General features: G+C 43.9%; 1 protein-coding gene across 2 annotated transcripts in view; it reads right to left on the bottom strand.

The window, feature by feature from the left end:
• Nucleotides 1–20066, bottom strand: part of METTL25 (methyltransferase like 25) — a 280093-nt gene that overhangs the window by 164254 nt on the left and 95773 nt on the right. For both annotated transcript variants that reach the window (XM_040408511.1, XM_040408516.1), the window contains exons 3-4: nt 13266–13430; nt 11012–11118 (exon numbers count right to left, since the gene is read on the bottom strand). In XM_040408511.1, the coding sequence (XP_040264445.1) occupies nt 11012–11118; nt 13266–13430 (272 nt within the window). The remainder of the gene's footprint in view (nt 1–11011; nt 11119–13265; nt 13431–20066) is intronic.

Raw genomic sequence — 20066 nt, 5'->3', positions numbered from 1 at the left:
GGGCTTTAATATTACCAGGACTGGGTTTGTTCTGGATCTTGTAGCAGCATTCAATAGTGGATTTGATCCATCTGGCTATGGAAGACCTGGCTAACTTCTTTCCTTTATTTTTTTCTGAAAACTGAATAAGAAGGTTGTTATCCACCCTGAAATCTCTGGTAGAATCCAGGTAATGGATAACTATGTCCCTAACATCCAGGAGATGTAACCTATCTCTAGACCCTGTATGTTCGGACCTAGGGATAGAGGGTAGGAAGATCTCCTGCTCTAGATGGAAAGGTGAGACTACCTTAGGGAGAAAACCTGGGTCGAGAGTTAGACGGATATAATCTTTGCTAATCTGGAGGTAGGGCTCTTTACAAGAAAAGGCCTGGATCTCTCCAATGCGTCTGGCTGAGGTGATAGCGATCAGAAAGGCAGTTTTTAGAGAAAGGTGTTTTAAAGAGATCTCAGATAATGGTACAAATGGAGGTTTTGTTAGGCCCTCCAGGACGATGTTAAGATCCCAAGTCGGAGCTCTGGATCTCAGAGAGGGTCTCAATCTAGAAACTGCTCTGAAGAACCTCCTGATCCATCTATGGTTGGCCAGGCTGCAGTCATAGAAGGAGCTGAGGGCAGAAATTTGGACCTTCAGAGTACTAGGTCTCAGGCCTAACTCAAGGCCGCACTGTAGAAAGTCCAAAATTCTGTTGATGGGAGGAGAGGTGGTGTCTGGGTGCTCAACTCCTAACCAGGAACAGTATTTCTTCCAGATCTTAAGGTAGATGGAGGAGGTCACCCTTTTTCTACTCGCCCTCAGAGTAAGTATCACCTTTTCCGAAAGTCCTCTGCTTCTTAATGTCTCGCTCTCAGGATCCAGGCTGACAGTCTGAATATACCTGGGTCTGGATGAAGAAGAGGGCCCTGGACTAGAATATCCCTCTGGAAGGGAATCTCCCACGGATCTTCCAGCGATAGCTGTTTTAGAGTGGAGTACCAACTTCTCTTTGGCCATAGAGGGGCTATCAGGATGAGAGTAGTTGGTTCCTCCAGGAGCTTCTGGACGACCTGCGGTATTAGTGGTATTGGGGGAAAGGCGTAGGCTAGTTTCCATTTCCATTGTATTGACAGGGCATCGATTGCCCATGGACTGTCTCCTGGGTTTAGGGAGCAGAAACATTTTACCTGCGCATTTCTTCTGGAGGCGAATAAGTCTACCTCTGGACAGCCCCATCTTTCTGAGATCTTCTGGAAGATATTCCTGTTCAGAGACCATTCTCCAGGATCTACTGTCTCTCTGCTCAGAAAATCTGCTACTGCGTTTTCGCAGCCCCTTAGGTGGATGGCGGACAGAGATAAAGCGTTCTCTTCTGCCCAGGAGAAAATTCTTTTTGCTATCTCTCCAAGAGGCCGTGACCTTGTCCCTCCTTGGTGACGCAGATAAGCCACCGTTGTGGTATTGTCTGACATTATTCTTAGGTGTCGCCCTTTTAGAAGACACTCTCCCTTTAATAATGCCTCCAGGACTGTGTATAGCTCTCGGTAGTTGGAGGATCTGTGTTTTATCTCGGCAGGCCAGGTACCCTGTAGAAGATGATCTCCTATCTTTGCTCCCCAGCCTCCGAGGCTTGCGTCCGTGATTACTTGCACGGCGGGATGGTTCCGCCACTGAAGGCCTCCTAGCAGTCGTCTTTTTACTTTCCACCAATCCAAGTCTGTTTTTACGGCCTGAGGGATCCGAAAAATCCTGTCTAGACTTACTTGTCTTCCGTCCCAGATAGTTAAGATCCAATTTTGGATTACTCTTGTGTGGCTTTGGCACCATGCCACTGAGGGAATGCAGGCGGTTAGGCTTCCCAGGAGACTCATGGCCTTTCTGATGGAGCAATTGCGAGCCCTCTGGAATGTTCTGATCTTCACTGTCAGTGCAGTAGCCTTGTCCTGAGGGAGGAAGGTCATCAACAGGGACGAATCTAGTTCCACACCCAGGAACTTTATTCTCATGGACTGGGTTAGGGTGGATTTTTTTGTATTTATAATCCAGCCAAGGATTTTTAAGAATTCCGAGAATCTTTGGGTTGCCAAACGGTTCTCGGATTCTGTCTTGCCCAGAATTAAAAAGTCGTCGGAATGATTGTGATTCCTTCCTGACGAAGGTAGGCCACCATCTCTACCACAACTTTTGTGAAGACCCTGGGGGCCGAGGAAATACCGAAAGGGAGGGCGACATATTGGAAGTGATGAATAGACCTGTCTGGTCCTCTTAGAGCGAATCTTAGATATTTTTGCGAAAGATGATGGATGGGGACATGGTAGTAAGCGTCCTTTAGATCGATTGACGACATGAACGCCCCTTCTGGAATCAGAGGGATTGTGGATGGGATGGTCTCCATCCTGAACCTCCTGTATAGAATAGACCGGGTTTTAGGTTTATTATCGTGCGAAAGGATTGGTCTGGTTTTTTTACTAAAAAAAGACTGGAATAAAATCCTCTCCTTTCCTCTGAGATAGGAACCTTTTGAATTACCCCTAGCTCTAAGAGGTCCTGGACGCCCTGCCAGATTTTTGGAAGATCTGATCTGCTCTGAGGTGTGATGCAGAATCTTCTCGGGGGGACTGATGTGAACTCTATCCTGTAACCGTGAGAGATTACATTTAGCACCCAGGGATTTGAAGTTACCTGACTCCAGGAGGATAGAAAACCCATCAGTCGCCCCCCGACCCTGGCGTCATTGTTGTTTATTTTGCCTATTCTGGGGATTGAGGATGAAGCCTCTTCCTCTCCCTCCTTTGGGATAGCTCCATCGGCCAGACTTCCCTTTCCCCCTGTAGGATCTCTGCTGGGGTTGGTACTGACGAAAGGGCTTCTTTTTTGGTTCTTTGTCCTCTGGAAAACTCTTCTTCTTGTCTGCTGCTCCCTCTAGGATTTTATCCAGAGTGGGGCCGAAGACAAATTCCCCTGAAAAGGGGATAGAACAAAGCTTGGCCTTGGATGCCTTGTCTCCTGACCAGGCCTTCATCCATAAAGCCCGTCGGGCTGCATTAGAGAGAGCAGCATCCTTGGCGGAAAACCGGATGGACTCTGCAGACGCATCGGCCAAAAAAGCTGTGGCGGAGCGGAGAAGGGGGAGAGAGTCCCTGATCTCTTCTCTTGGAGTCTTATTTTTTAGATGTTCGTCCAACTCTCCTAGCCATATATACATCGCTCTGGCGACGGAGGTAGCAGCAATATTAGTTTTTACCCCAAACATAGCTGACTCCCAGGATTTTTTTAGGAGGCCATCTGCCTTTCTATCCATAGGATCGCCTAGCTGAGAGGAATCCTCAAAGGGTAGGGCAGTCTTTTTTACTACTTTGGCCACCTGTAGATCGACCTTAGGCGTCTAGTTGTATATCTTGCTTTCAGCCGGGTCAAAACAGAGCCTATTCCTGAATTCTTTGGGAACGCCAAGCCTTTTTTCTGGATCTGACCACTCCTCCAATATCATTTCTTTTATATTTTCATTAATGGGGAAAACAATAGAGGACTTAGATCTGAGACCCCCAAACATCTCATCCTGCACCGTACGGGGCCTAGGAGTATCTTCAATGCCCATAGTGGACCTGACCGCACGTAGCAACTCCTCCATCTCATCAGCCGAAAAAAAGTATTTTTTATCTTCTTCTAGAATTTCCCCGTCCGACAAGGGTTCCTCATTAGGAAATTGTCTGGATGAGGCGGAGGCCACTTCAACCTCTTCGCCCTCAGAAGAGGAAATAACGGACAGTTTGCGTTTCTTAGAAGGGATGGGGTTGCTGGAGGGGGTAGACAAGGTGGCTAAAGAGGACTTAATCTCGTCTGAAATAAAAGACTTCATTTCAGAGTATATCTGGTTGCTCTTCCTTCCAAATTTCCGTAGTGCAAGGTTTGCATAGCCTCTTTTTATAATTTTCAGGGAGACGCTTGGAACAAGCACAGCATTTTAAGGGTTTGGTTTTTGTTTTTAACTCCTTGCTGCCCTGCAGAAGGAAGCAACCAGATATCCCAGCATTAGTAATTCAGATTAAAGAACTGAAATATATACCCCCCAGAAGGGGACTCACGGTACTGGTGGCAGAAGGATCAGGACCCTCCTGGCGGGGAGCAGGTGTCTCAGACATCGCGGTGTAGCAGGCGAGGGGCCGAAAGGAACCGCGGTCTTCTCTTTTTAAAATTCCCGGCGTCTGACGTCATCTAGCTGCGCCCTGTTTGATGGCATAGGCCTGCGCCGCACCAGCCTACTAAGAGGTACGTGCGTCGCCCGGCCCGCCCATAGAGACGCTCCATGCGCCGTACCTGCTCCCCCTGCCGGACGCTAGAACTCGGCCCTCCTCCAGAAGGAAAGGACGCCGAGCGCAGCGAGCGATGATCCGAGAAGCCGGCACCTCCAACTGCTTCCTCAAGGAGGGAAGGGAGTCTGAAGGTATGGGGAGGACCGCAGGCCTCAGCATAAGCCAAGACGAGGGTCCTCGATGCTCCTAGCTGGCCAGCCTTAGCTCCTGCCGCGGGAGGCCAGCTGGAGAACCTGTAAAGAAAATAAGGTTGTTTTATCCTCCATGAAGGAGGAACTCTCCACATGTTGGCCCCTGTAGGGGCAGGAAAGCACTGAGGAGGTGGAGGGGTGGGGGGTTCTTAAACTCTCTATGTGTTCCTGCCCCTACAGAGGTCAAGGGTCAATCTCAATGTGGGCCGTCATGGTGGATGAAATGGAAAATGCCAATATAAAGGCATGGGTAAAGGTCTGTTTATCTTTTCCATGCTTCTATGGGCAAATGCATCTTGGTACTGCAAGCAGAGCTTGAAGAGGTTCTCTAGTCTTTTATTATCTATGGTCTAAACTCGTGATAGGGCATCAATATCTGATCTGAGGGGGTCAGAAATAAGTGGAACAACTACACAGTTTCATCCATTGTGTAGTGGACACAGCAGTGTAGTTCTGAAGCTGGAACTACTCTGAAACAACTGATCAGTGGGGGTGTAGGATGTCAGACTGTAAGCCTATCCTGAGGAGAACCCCTTTAAGATGCTGGTTTCACATGAGGATGTTCCTAGTCTCCTTCCCGCCAAAAAAAAGAAGATTGCAAAAACAACAGGAATAGAGCATTGTTGCTATTCACCAGGTTATCCCAGCCTCCTGTCTGACACCTGGTGCCACTCTGTAGGCTCTGCTCAAATGAATGTGACTACCTAACCATGCACCACCATGACTGGTTACCAGATGACCTACCGTATGGTTGGTGCAGAGACCCTGCTAAATTAAAGCCAGCCATACACATAAGATTATGTTCTCCAAAAAAATGTGGTCGATCAATCTTCTGTTGGAGCCATTAAGATGCCAAATGAGGCCTCATGCACATGGCTGTTAGTGTAAATAAACACAGATCCAGGCTGTAAGCATGCAGCCTTTCGACCCCTCCCCTGAAACTACTGCCATGTGCGTGAGGCCTTAAACTGTTAGACTTGTATTTAAACTTGTATTTTTACCTGGCCAATGCTGAAGAAATCCAACCTGATGGATAACATAGTTGGCAGACAAGAGTCTGCTCTCAGCCATCGCAAACATATCTCCATCCAGTTCAGCCGTTATTATCCAGAGGAAAGTAAACAACCCCATGAGTTAGAAGCCAATTTTCATCTCGGGGGGAAAAAAATCCTTCCCGACTCCAATCAGGCATCAGAATAACTCCCTGGATCAACCACCCTTCTCCAGGAATCTAGAAGCTATAATCTGTAATATTATTACACGCCATAAATACATCCAGGCCCCTCTTAGACTCTTTTAGTGAACTCACCATCACCACATCCTCAGGCAGAGCGTTCCATAGTCCTCACTGCTTTTATGTTGATGTACAAACCTTCTCTTCTCTAGAAGTAGAGGATGTCCCCTCTTTAGACAAAGTCCCGGTTATAAACAGATAATGGGAAAGATATCTCTACCAACCGACCCTTAATATGCTATACACAGTCATTCATATATAATCACAAACGATGGTCGGCCAAAATGGTCAAACATTGGCCATTTCAGATAACTTTTATCTCACTTGTGTGGGCAAGCTTAAAAAGCTGCTGCACAGGCAATGCTGTATACGGTATGTCACAACATGCCTTAGGTGGCTTGCAACTTTTTAGTCTAGCTTTTAGGCCTATTGCACCCGACCGCAAAAAACGGATCCGCCAAAAATACGGATGACATCTGTGTGCATTCAGGTTTTTTTGCGGACCGGAACATCTAGCCCCTAATAGAACAGTACTATCCTTGTCTGTTATGCGGAAAATAATAGGACATGTTCTATCTTTAAAAAGGAACGGAAAAACAGAAATACGAAAACGGAATGCATACGGAGTACATTCCGTTTTTTTCGCGGACCCATTGAAATGAATGGTTCCATATACGGAAAAAAAATACGTTCGTGAGCATTAGGCCTTAGTCTGACCTCCCTCTTATGTCTACATTGGCTAACACTACAGCACCAATAACACAATTCATGTAAGCACACAAAGCTATGTCTACGAAAGCTAGTAAAATACCACAACAAACAAAACATTTCCAGGCCGGCCATCATAGATGAAAGTTACTCTGAGTCTGCTATAGTACAGAATATTCAAAAATTCATTACTGCTCTATAACTTCAGACCACAAGACTAAAATGGTGCCCAAAGGACATGTGAATAGGTGTAAAACATGTGTCAAGATTTCAGAGCTCCAATATTTTTAATTAAATCGATTTTTAAACAGTTTTATGGAGTCATTTAGCCATGTATTCTTAACAGTGCCTCCTCTAGATTTACAACTTCAACACAGCTAAACTAAGTAGCGAAAACAAACATGGCTCTTATTAACCAAGGGCGTCTGCGCAGGATGGAAGCCTTTACTTCCCTCCGATATAAAAAGTTTATTTGCCGGGGAAAATTGTTTATTTCATAGGCATATCTATAGAAGGGAATAGTAGGCACCTGTGTGCTATATATTTAATGCACTGTTTAGGTTATAAAAAATCTCCAAAAACATCATTAATACAATCCTTATAATCTTTGAAGTTTCAAAGGGTTATATAGCCCACAAATCTGCAGCACAGCAACGTATAAGAGGGACATCTGAATCCATTTATCTAAATTTATTATGGAACATTCACACCAATTTTGAACTGGTGACTATTCGATTAAAGCGGGATTGAGAAGAATTATGAGGGCTGGGTCACAGCGCTGTGAATTACGAGATTAATTTTTCCCCTGATTCCAGCTGCGTTTATGCCCCAGAGACAACTTCTTTCATTTCCTATATTGCTTAGAAAGCCGTGACATCACCAAATCAGGTGCTTACATATAAAAGTACTTTATGGTTTGGTGAAATGTACGGAGAGCAGAAACCATTCTGCCGTCCTGGTGCAAAGCATAGATGCAAGATCAAAGTCTTCCAGATAAATGTTCTGCACATGAGCAGAGGACTATGGAGCACTCTAAAAGGCCGGGATCACAAGTTATGTGAAAACATTAGGTGAGCGCACTCATACACAGAGTGTAACCATAGGCATCCATTCACCCAACGGAGGTCCTTTTGGCATCAGTCGGGATGGTATGCATCAGTATACAGTTTATTTCACTGTATAGAAAGCACAGCAGACTGAACTTTCCTCCATAGTGGGCCACCTCAAAAACATATACTGTCCAATGGCCATTGGGTGACACACGATCATAGGTGTCCTCCACAGATCCCCCATAAGTGTCCTCCACAGATCCCCCATAACACTGTCCTCCACAGTTTTTCATTGGATGCCTCTGTTGTCAATCACACAAACGCGCGTATTACGAGCGTTTCCTAAATACATAAACGCCCCAAAATACGCCAAAAAAAAGCCTGTAAAATGCGCATACCCAATACGCTCAGGTGTGAACCCAGCCTTAGGGAACATTCTACCTGATGGAGACCTCGGACATGATGTGAACAGACTCTTAGGCCAAGTTCACACTTCAGTTATTTCTATCAGTTATTGTGAGCCAAAACCAGGAGCAGGTTAAAAACACAGAACGGGTGCAGATCTTTCCATGATACCCCATCTCTGTGGAGGCTTCACTATCACTGATGGAAATAATGACCAAATAAGTGTGAACATGGCCTTAGGGGAAGATTTATTAAAACTGGTCTAAAGTAAAGTAGAATTGTCTTAGTTGTCCATAGCAACTAATCAGATTTCAACTTAAATTTTTCAGAGCTCCTTTGAAAAATGAAAGGTGAAATCTGACTGGTTGCTATGGGCAACTAAGCCAGCTTTCCTTTTCACCAGTTTTGATTAATCTCCCCTTTAGGCCTTATTCACAGGTCCGTGTCAGTGTTGAAATCCGTGATAAGAGGGTCAGTGATTCATCTGTGAAGAATCTGTGTTTGGACCGTGTGTACGTTTGGACCGTGTATCATCCGTGTTCCATGGACACTGCACAGCTGAAAATGAATTTTCAGAGCATCTCCTATAAATGGTCCGTGAAATACAGACGAAACACAGATGGTCTCCATGTTGGGTCCATGTTTTTAATGAACCCATAGACTATAAAGGGCGTGATGGATCTGAAACACAGACAAAATAGGGCATGCTTCGATGCTAAAACACGGATGTGTGAATACACACATTAAAATGAAAGGTTACGTGTGCTGTCCATAAACAACATCTGAGATTCACTGACGTGTGAATAAGGCCTTAGTGTAGGCTCACAAGGTGGATTCTGCTGCTGGAATTTTGGCATGGATTCTGCGTCATAATTCTGGCAACGGCCGTGTGGCGTCTGCCTCCCACTGTTTTCAATGGCAGCTAGCGTCGCATTTCATGCGGCTGAGGATTTTTTATATGCTGTTTTCCAGATCACACTAAGAAAAGGACATGTGGACACTAAGGGAAACCGCAGTGGGAGTCTACTCACAGTTTAGCTCCATTCAATGGGCCTAAACCTTGAGCAGGTCTGCAGCACCGAAACTGAAAAACCAAGGCAGAAACGCAGTGGATTTTAACAGCCATGGTGAACATACCCTTACTGGTCAAATCCTGCACAAATTTCAGTGCAGTCATCATCATGATCTGCAGCATAAGGGCTCATGCACACGACCGTATGCCCTCCGAGACAATGAATGGAGACAAAACGGAAATGTTTTCATCCGCTATTGAGATCCTATGATGGATCTCAATAGCAGAAAGGGAAAGCGCAGATGTGAAAGTAGCCTTACTTAGAAGGGCACATTTAGGGCTCATGTACTCGACCGTATGCTCTCCGAGACATATGGTCCGTGAGCGGGCAATATGTCCCGGAGCGGCATACATCGTGCGAACGGGAGCGCACAGCATCATAGGTTACTATGATACTGTGTGCATCAGGTCGCCCGTGGGACTATTGTCCTGCACTCATATGATCATATGAGTGCAGGACAATAGTCCCACAGGCGACCCGATGCGCACAGTATCAAAGTAACCTATGATGCTGTGCGCTCCCGTGCGCACGATTTATGCCACGTTCCCATGACGCACACTAAAGCGTTGCAAGCAGCGTTTTTGAGTGCGTCCTGGGATGCGGAGCAAGATGGATTCGTCATGACCCATGATGTAAGTCAATGGTGACGGATGCGTTTTCTCTGACACAATAGAAAACGGCTCCGTCCCCCATTGACTTACAATGGTTTTAGAGACTGATCAGTGTGGCGAAACTAACCTCGCCACTGGGTTTTGGAGGGGCCTGTTTGCCAGCCTCTTGCCTCAGGACTATGACCCTTATACTAACTTTGAAGGAGAAGACAGACCAGCCGTACAGCCTAAATCTGTGGAACTGTTTTGTGCAGGAAAGCCATGCTTGCGGTCCGCCAAATGTGACTTCCATGGAATTCGGGAACCCCTGCTCGGATCTGGGTGATTTTTGGATATGTTATTCACCCAGATCAGAGCTATCCATGGATGTATATATATGTAAATTATGGGGATATGAGGGGTTTTGAGGTGTTTTCTGTGTTTTGGGGAAAAATTTGTGTTTTCTGCCTGTGAGTAATTAAGTTAGCCCATTATGTTTGGTAATTGTATCATAGGCAGAGCCTATTGTGTTTTGGTAATTGTATTTTGTTGATTGCATCAAAGACCATGCCTATTCTGTTATTGAATGCGTCACAGGCAATGCCATTGTGTTTGTTAATTGCGTCAAAGACAATGCCTATTCTGTTATTGAGTGCGTCACAGGCAATGCCATTGTGTTTGTTAATTGCGTCAAAGACAATGCCATTGTGTTTGTTGAATGTATAGTTTTTGTGTTTAAACTGTAAGGATTGGCTGCTATGTTATGTCCTCAGTTCCCAACCAGGTCCACGGGGGTGGTACCCTTGTTGGAAAATGTGTATATAAGTCAATGCTTGTGTGTTCAATAAAGAGTTCCTGTTTTACCCTTCATCATGTTGAGGCTGGTGTTTGGGTAACTCATCGACACTGGGGATTGCTATACGCTGAAGATTTGCTATACTCCCCTGGCTATAACTACTAGCTCTTGTAAGAGCTTGTTCATGGTTCCTGCTCTCTGGATTTAGGAGAGGTTCACCCACTGGAAGCTGAAGCCCGGTCTTGGGTCCAGCGTGGGTGGAGGACAGTGAGACCCCAACCAAGCTGCGGCGGTTCGTGGGGTCTGTGGTGGTTATGGTGTCAAGTGGAGTGCTTGGAGTCCTCGGGAAGCACTAGGAGCATCCATCAACGGAGGTACCCGGTCGGGGGGCCAAGAGATCCGTTACAATCAGTCATGGCTATTTTAGAGATAATACAACCGGATCCGTTCATAACAGATGCAGACGGTTGTATCATCATAACGGAAGCATTTTTGCGGATCCATGACGGATCCAGCAAAAACGCAGATGTGAAAGTAGCCTAAGAGCTTGCACTTCTAAAGTGAATACGCATCTTAAAAGTAAAAACTATTAAAGGGGCTGTCTAGTCTTCTAGTGATGGGAAATGCATTGTATCTCCACTTATCCCCCCCAGCAATATTGCAGTGTACATTTACCTGTTTCACACCATAGACATTTGTTAGGGCTTCTACAAGCTGTGACATTATAACAACTTCGTGCGACTTTTTATCGTTCATAAACTGATCCGTTTTTATTTTGTGATCTGGTAGATAAAAGGAAGAAATTGTAATGTTAATATAAAAAATATACACTTTTCAACCAGCAGATGAACAGCAGATGTGAAATGAGAGCAGATGCACATGGCGGCCTGTCCTCTAGGGGTAAGCTACAAACATACTTTACATTATCTCATTCAGTTGCTTAAAGTTCAGTAGTTGAAATGACCCAATCGATGTAACTAATAAAACAGGTAGACCTGGGAAGTCCTCGCAGCAGAATTAGTTAGAAGGGAATAAGATCCTCTGGAGGAAATGAAAGGGCGAGACGGCAGACAAGATTCCATACAGTCACTGCCAATTCGCCTACATCAGAATATCGGGAAATATCTGGCTTCACTCAAGTTTGTAGCAGGCATATCATGACATTTTAAACTGCAATACAATATAATTTCTTCTTGTGTCCTATTAGGACATATCACAGAGGAGGCTCCTAAACAGGGCAACCCTGCTCTGGAGAGACGCTCTGTAGGAGCAGCTCCCGGTTCTGGCTTATTTGAGCCATCCTTAGACTACAAGGACTGACATTTATCTGAACGGCCACCATGTAACACTATGGGGGAGATTGATCAAACTGGTGTAAAGTGGACCTGGCTTAGTTGACCATATCGGCTCCAGGGTCAGACAACCCCATTAATGTGCTATACCAGTCTAGTTCTCTTCTGATTAGGAGGTAATTAAATTATGCACACACATATTACTGTGCGAGTCTTAACGCTTATTCACACGACCGTATGAATGGGTCGGCATCTGTTTCAATGGGGCCGCAAAAGAAGCAGGCAGCACACTGTGTGCTCTCCACACCCGTTGTTCCATTCTGAGGCCACGCAAAAAAGATAGAGCATGTCCTATACTTGAACGCATTTCTATCATAGTGCCGGCCACCTGCAGTCCGCAAATTGCGGAACGCACACGGGCCGGTATCCGCGTTTTTCAGCCGGCTGAATGAGCCCTTAATTGACTATAAGCAAAATAATACTACTGTTGGCTTTAATTCAACACACTGTTCTTTGCCTCAGACCCTAATATTAATGTATCTTACAGTTCAGTATTATACGTTTATATAATGTTGTGGGTCTTCTTTTTTATTATGATGATATAATCCTGAATCTGAAACCGCTGCCTTCCATGTGTTTCCATGAGCACTGCTCCTGGGCACTTGTCATTACACTGCTTCACACATTAGCAGGAAGGGGTTAAAGATTGCAGGACATAATATAACAATGCTGAGGCATCGTTTGCTTAGAAATATGCAGACTCTGCTATTCCTCCTGGAAATGTATAAATAAATTGTCAAGGGTATAATCACACAAGGCAGATTTGTTGCTGAAAAATCTGCGAGAGAAAATCAGTTCCATATGTGTAAATGGGGTTGTTCCTGCAGTCACAGAAATTTCTGTCATACGTTACCGTATTTTTTGAACTATAAATAAAAAATTGAGGAAAAGTGGCAGTGCGTCTTATAGTCTGAATGCTAATGACTGCTTACATATGGTGATGAGGGTCCTATCTGAGGTCTGATGAAGAATGGGGATCTGATTTGGGCGTCTGCTCTGAGGTCTGATGGAAATTATTTTTTTTCTTATTTTCCTCCTTCAAATCCTATATGCATCTTATAGTCCGAAAAATACAGTAATATAACCCTAGGATTTATAGGGATAAACGCTATTGACAAGTGGAATGTTAACAACCAGTTATCAATTTTTCCACACATTTCCAGGAGGAGCAACAGAGGACCGAGAGAACAGAGTTCTATGAAAAGATGTTCCTTCCTCACTGCTTTTGACAGGGCCAGACAGTAGCAAAGCAGCAAGGGAGGGTCTAACCATAGAAAGGAGTGGAAATTGGGTGCTAAAAGAGCAACGATGGTGTTCTCATTGCACCAAAGGCCTTATTTGACTATTAAGAAAAAGTATCATAAGTCAGGAACACAGCAGAGCTATATTTCTATACAGGCGACTTGAAGCCCTGTTTCAGAAAAAACAGAGCTCCAACTATGTTATTATTGGGAATGTAACCTGCAGAAAATGTTCAACCTATTTAGAAAAAAAAAAAAAAGAGAAAAGTTGTATTTAAGGGCAGGGATATAATATGAGGTTAACTTTGTGAAAAAATGCATAAAATGAACACTCACCAAGCTTTCTGGCCCTTTGGGCTGCAAAGGTTTCGAATAGTTCATCAATGGGAGTGCACAAGCCCAAACTCATTAGGGAGTTGTACTGAGCGGCTTCTACAAATGATTCCAAGTTCACCAGTTGCTTAGTAGCTGGAGAAAATATACTGGATATGTCTGGAGCCTCTGTACAAAACAGAAATAAACATTATTGACCAATCTATGCATATCATATTGTAACCAACCATGCTCAAATATAGAACCAAATCACTGTACGAATGGAGATCATCACATAAAATTGAACTTTTATTCTCAACAGGTCTATCAACGACCACACATAAATGGAACAAAATGAGGGGCCAACAAAAAATATTACTTAACCACATAGGGCAAACACAACATGATAAAGTCTGATTTCAGCAGTTAGCCCCCTCTGTGCTGCAATCACAGCTATTACAGCATTTAACAAGCAAGGAATGCACCTTGTAGCAGTGATCGCCAGTCTCCTATTTGCCAGGGATGGACTTGCCATGGAGACAGTCCTGGACTTAAAGGTCCCCAGACTAATGCATGCATAGCCACAATATGCTAGCATGTTGCTAATTGCTTTTCACTTTGGAAAATGCCTTAATACCGTCCACAACGCCACAGGAGGATCATATTACACATATCAATGCAACTCTATGGAGACAGGAAGGGGAAGGAGTGAGCAGAAGCACACACAGATTGCCGGAGCTACATGGGCTGAGATATAAACTTCCTAAGTGCTTTATTCATAACCATACAGGTCAGTACCTCTCAGTTATGTCCTCCACTATCCTGGGGCTGCTTCTGAGTAAGCTAGGGCAGTGATAGGCAAACTGCGGCTCTCCAGCTGTTGCAGAACTACAACTCCCAGCATGAAAAGACTGCCTACAGCTTTCAGCCTACAGCAGGGCATGGTGGGAGTTGTAGTTTTGCAACAGCTGGAGAGCCGCAGTTTGCCTATCACTGAGCTAGGGTATGGCCACACATTCAGGTTTCTTAATGCAGTTTTGGAAGCCAAAATCGGGAGTGGATCATAAACGGAGAGAAAGTATAAAGGACGGATACCAGCTGTCTTTTTTTAATTCACTGCTGGTTTTGGCTTCCAAAACTGCATGCAGAAACTTGACCATGTAGCCGTACCCCAAGAGAACTTTTTGTATGCAGTGGATGGGAACTATTCCCCAACCACCAGCTCTAGGAGAGCTATTCAGCATTCGCAGGGGAACACTGGTAAACAAAAATGTCAGATATATGTAATATACTATTTAGAAATAATGTTATTCTTCATGTACACACTGTACTATTGATTAATGCAAAGTTGTTGAAATGTTAGTTACTATGTCCCTGTGTGGGACAAAAAAAGTTTTGTACAAAAAAATCATAAATAAAAAAAATACACAAAAATCATTGTTTTATAAATATATTTTATTTAACAAATACATATACCGCGAAATAACCTCTACATATTTGGAATCTCCATGTCTGTAACAATCTGTACTTCAAATAGATACAATTCATTAAAGGGGTTCTCCGGCCCTAAACTGAAAACTGCTAAATGAATCTAATCTGTGAAGGGAAGATCCACTGCGCTGGACTTTCCTTCCATCTTTTCACAGTCACATTACCTATTTTCTTGTGATTTCAGCACCTCCAGTACAATCTTGTCCGGAAACACTCTTCTGTCTTCTTGATCATCCCGGGTGTCACTCTCAACTACAGCCAGGAAGACTTGAGTAGTGCCGGCCATCTTTCTGGGAGAAGCCTGTACTGGGCTTTGCAGCATACCAAAGATATATAGATTTTGGTTTGGTTTGGTTGAGATTTGCATAACCTCTAAATTGTTATGAAAAGTAATCAGATGAATTGCAATTTTTGTAAAGTCATTCCACACTTAATCACAAAACCTCCATTTTCTCTGCATTTCAGCCTTGCGACAAAATGACCTACTAACAACATTTCAGTGATATTCTTGTTAGCTCACAAAAATGTGAAAGAGGACAAGGCAGCTCATAAAACTCTGTGATGCCGATTGCATTAGAAGAGCAGACTGGTGGTGGTGCTTAAAATCATAGTCCATTTCTGTTAACCATGGTTACCTCCAAGGATACGTGCAGTCATCACTGGTTTGAATCAAAAGAGCTTCAAAGGAAAGGACACTGCTGCTTCTAAGATTGCACCTAAATCAACCATTTATCGTATCATCAAGAACTTCAAGAAGAGAGCTTGAATTGCTGTGAAGAAGGCTTCAGAGCGCCCAAAAAACTCCAGTAAGTGCCAGGTTCATCTCTGATACAGGATTCAGCTATGGGATGGGGTCGCCCCAGTGAAGAGCTTGCATACAGGTGCGAGTGCTTCTACACACACATTGAGGGGAAGGGGCTTTGGAGGATGGCCTGATGTCAAGAAGGGGAGCAAAGAAACCACTTCTCTCCAAGAAAAACATCAAGGACAGACTGACATTCTGTAGGAAGCACAGGGATTGGACTGCAGAGGATTGGAGTAAAGTTATTTTCTCCAATCTGATGAAGCCCCCTTCAGACTAGGACATCTGAAAAAATGATTGTCTGGAGGAGAAAAGGTGAGCGCTACCATGAGTCCTGTCTCATGCCAACAGTAAAGTATACTGAGACTATTCATGTATGGAATTCCTTCTAATCACAAACATTTTGCCTAAGAACACCGCCATGAATAAATAATGGCACAATCTGGTGATGATCAATGTTTTTTCAAGCATGACGGAGCACCATGTCGCAAGACAAAAGTGATAACTTAGGGTACTTTCACACTTGCGGCAGAGGATTCTGGCAGGCAGTTCAGTCGCCAGAACTGCCTGCCGGATCCGTCAAAACGTATGCCAACTGATGACATTTATCAGACGGATCAGGATCCTGATCCTTATGACAAATGCATTGAAATGCCGGATCCGTCTTTCCGGTGTCATCCGTAAAAACGGATCCGGCATTTATTTTTTTCACATTTTCCTCGGTCTGCGCGTGGATTTTGAATGCCGTATCCTGCACTAATACAGTCATATGGAAAAAAAATGCCGGATCCGACATTCAGGCAAGTGTTCAGTTTTTTTGACCGGAGATAAAACCGCAGCATGCTGCGGTATTATCTCCATCCTGAACAGTCAAAACGACTGAACTGAAGACATCCTGATGCATCCTGAACGGATTACTCTCCATTCAGAATGCATAGGGATAAAGCTGATCAGTTCTTTTCCGGTATAGAGCCCCTAGGACGGAACTGTGAAAGTACCCTAAGGGGCTAGGTGAAAAAAAACATTGAGATTTTGGGTCCATGGCCAAGAAAGTCCCCATCTCAATCTTGTGGTCAATCCTTAAAAAGCGGGTGGACAAACAAACACACAGAAATAGTGATGAACTCCAAGCACTGATTAGGCAAGAATGGGTTGCCATCAGGCAGGATTTGGCCCAGAAGCTGATATCCAGCATGCCACGAAGAAGTCTTAATCTTGATGTATTTGTCAGTAAATGTTAAACAAAAAAAAATAATATATATATGAAAAGCTTATAACTGTACTTCAGTATAACATAGAAACATCTGACAAAAAGATAGAAAAAACACTGTGAAGCAGCAAACTTTGTAAAAACCGAAATTTGTGTTGGTCTCAGCCTGAAGAAAATGAAACCAATGGATTGGAACATTAAGTGAAATCATTTATTTTTTAAATATATTCCATGGTTCCTGATGCACTGGTATTTATATACACTCACCTAAAGAATTATTAGGAACACCATACTAATACGGTGTTGGACCCCCTTTTGCCTTTAGAACTGCCTTAATTCTACGTGGCATTGATTTAACAAGGTGCTGATAGCATTCTTTAGAAATGTTGGCCCATATTGATAGGATAGCATCTTGCAGTTGATGGAGATTTGAGGGATGCACATCCAGGGCATGAAGCTCCCGTTCCACCACATCCCAAAGATGCTCTATTGGGTTGAGATCTGGTGACTGTGGGGGCCATTTTAGTACAGTGAACTCATTGTCATGTTCAAGAAACCAATTTGAAATGATTCGAGCTTTGTGACATGGTGCATTATCCTGCTGGAAGTAGCCATCAGAGGATGGGTACATGGTGGTCATGAAGGGATGGACATGGTCAGAAACAATGCTGAGGTAGCCCGTGGCATTTAAACGATGCCCAATTGGCACTAAGGGGCCTAAAGTGTGCCCAGAAAACATCCCCCACACCATTACACCACCACCACCAGACTGCACAGTGGTAACAAGGCATGATGGATACATGTTCTCATTCTGTTTACGCCAAATTCGGACTCTACCATTTGAATGTCTCAACAGAAATCGAGACTCATCAGACCAGGCAACATTTTTCCAGTCTTCAACAGTCCAATTTTGGTGAGCTTGTGCAAATTGCAGCCTCTTTTTCCTATTTGTAGTGGAGATGAGTGGTACCCGGTAGGGTCTTCTGCTGTTGTAGCCCATCCACCTCAAGGTTGTGCGTGTTGTGGCTTCACAAATGCTTTGCTGCATACCTCGGTTGTAACGAGTGGTTATTTCAGTCAACGTTGCTCTTCTATCAGCTTGAATCAGTCGGCCCATTCTCCTCTGACCTCTAGCATCCACAAAGCATTTTTGCCCACAGGACTGCCGCATATTGGATGTTTTTCCCTTTTCACACCATTCTTTGTAAACCCTAGAAATGGTTGTGCGTGAAAATCCCAGTAACTGAGCAGATTGTGAAATACTCAGAACGGCCCGTCTGGCACCAACAACCATGCCACGCTCAAAATTGCTTAAATCACCTTTCTTTCCCATTCTGACATTCAGTTTGGAGTTCAGGAGATTGTCTTGACCAGGGCCACATCCCTAAATGCATTGAAGCAACTGCCATGTGATTGGTTGACTAGATAATTGCATTAATGAGAAATAGAACAGGTGTTCCTAATAATTCTTTAGGTGAGTGTATATATATATATATATATATATATATACCTGTATATATCTCGTATATAAATATATGTTTTTTTTTTTTTTTTTTGCATTCTTCAGGAACTCGGACAGTTTTGTTAACAGCAGCAGTTTCCACACTGGTTGTTAGGGTTGAATGCAGGGAAATGACATACTATATGTAGTAATATAGTATATTATTAGCAGACAGTATATGGAGCAGACTCTCCAGCTGTTTCCACACTTCCCTGCATGTGGCTGTGCCGGTTCTAGAAGTTGTATTTATGTGCCTAGATGAAGCAATGACAATGTAAATATATCCATATACTGTATTACATTCCTGGTTGCATTCACAGAAATGAGAAATTGCGCACCATGCGTGGAAATAAGGTTTATATTACAACATGACTGGTTTTACTTTACTGTAAGAGAAGCTATAAAATGTAGTTTAGCTCAGAAACAGTTTTTAGCAAAGATAATGCCAATATGAATTCTTTAAAGAGGCTCTGTCACCCGGTTCAAGCCTACCCTAACAGGCAGATAGCCTGGTAGGGCTGATGACACAGACAAAAACCATACCTTTATTTCTCATGTAGTAGGTCTAGTATGTCCAAAAAAGCAACTTTTAAAAATATGCAAATGAGGAATTTGAGCACTCTGAGGCGGGCTTATGCCTTCCGAGCACTGCTTCTGCGATGACCCCGTTCCTTGCTAATGCCGGCCTTCTGCACCTAATCACGCCCCTATGTCCTTTGATTGACAGCACTAGACCCGCCGGTCTAGCACTGATATCCCGCGCATCCGTGACGGCGCGTGTGCACTGGATCTTTTCCTTTCTTCCCGGCCTGTGTTTATGTCCAGTGTGCACACGCCATCATGGAAGTGAGTGCGCAGGTGCGGGATATCAGCGCTAGAACAGCCAGTCTAGAGCTGTCGATCAAAGGACATGGGGGTGTGATTACGTGCAGAAGGCCAGCATTTGCCAGGAATGGGGGAGTCGTAGAAGCAGTGCTCGGAAGGCATAAGCCCGCCTCAGAGTGCTCAAATCCCTTATTTGCATATTTTTTAAAGTTGCTTTTTCGGCCATACCGGACCCTACTACATGAAAAATAAAGGTATGTTTTTTGTCTGTGTCATCAGCTCTACCAGGCTATCTGCCTGGTAGGGTAGGCTTGAACCGGGAGACAGAGCCTCTTTAAAGGAAATGTGTCACCAAAAATGTTTTCTGCTATTTAAAACCAGATAGTAATACATATCCTTTTTATCTAATCAGTTTTTATTTTCTGATTGAAGATAATTTTATTCTATTTCTTGAACATTATTATGGAGGTGGCCATCTTGCCTGAGCTGCTCTTAAAGGGGTTGTCTAGGTTCAGAGCTGAACCCGGACATACTCATATTTTCACCCAGGCAGCCCCACTAAGATGAGCATCGGAGCATTTCATGCCTTTTCAGGAGATCCGGTTGCGTACCAGGTTCTCCTTAGGGCTGCCAGGCAGAGACTTCTATGGGAGAGTTTTCCAGGCATACTCTGTGACCTGTACTGAGATCATTGTACAAGGAGAGAAGAGATAAGCTCTGACTATTACCCATTGTGAATGGTGGATCCCGTCTTATCTGTCACTCTAATCTTGCCTGTAATGATATCATCTCTGTGTATAGATAAGGAGATAACTGCAGTAAAGTGATCTGTGCAGACCAAGAAGTGTCACCTATTAGTAGGCTTAGTGGCCGGTGGGAAAACTGCAGCATTTTATGGTTTGTTTTGTTTTACAATATAGATAGTGACATGGAAAATTAAAAATAACATCACTAAAATATGTTAAAGGGGTTGTCCAAGTTATATTTATTGATGAC

Source organism: Bufo bufo, chromosome 1 (assembly GCF_905171765.1).
Source record: "Bufo bufo chromosome 1, aBufBuf1.1, whole genome shotgun sequence".
NCBI classification, from domain to species: Eukaryota; Metazoa; Chordata; class Amphibia; order Anura; family Bufonidae; genus Bufo; species Bufo bufo.
Note: the sequence above shows the minus strand (reverse complement) of the source record. Positions and strands in the feature narration are given on the sequence as shown.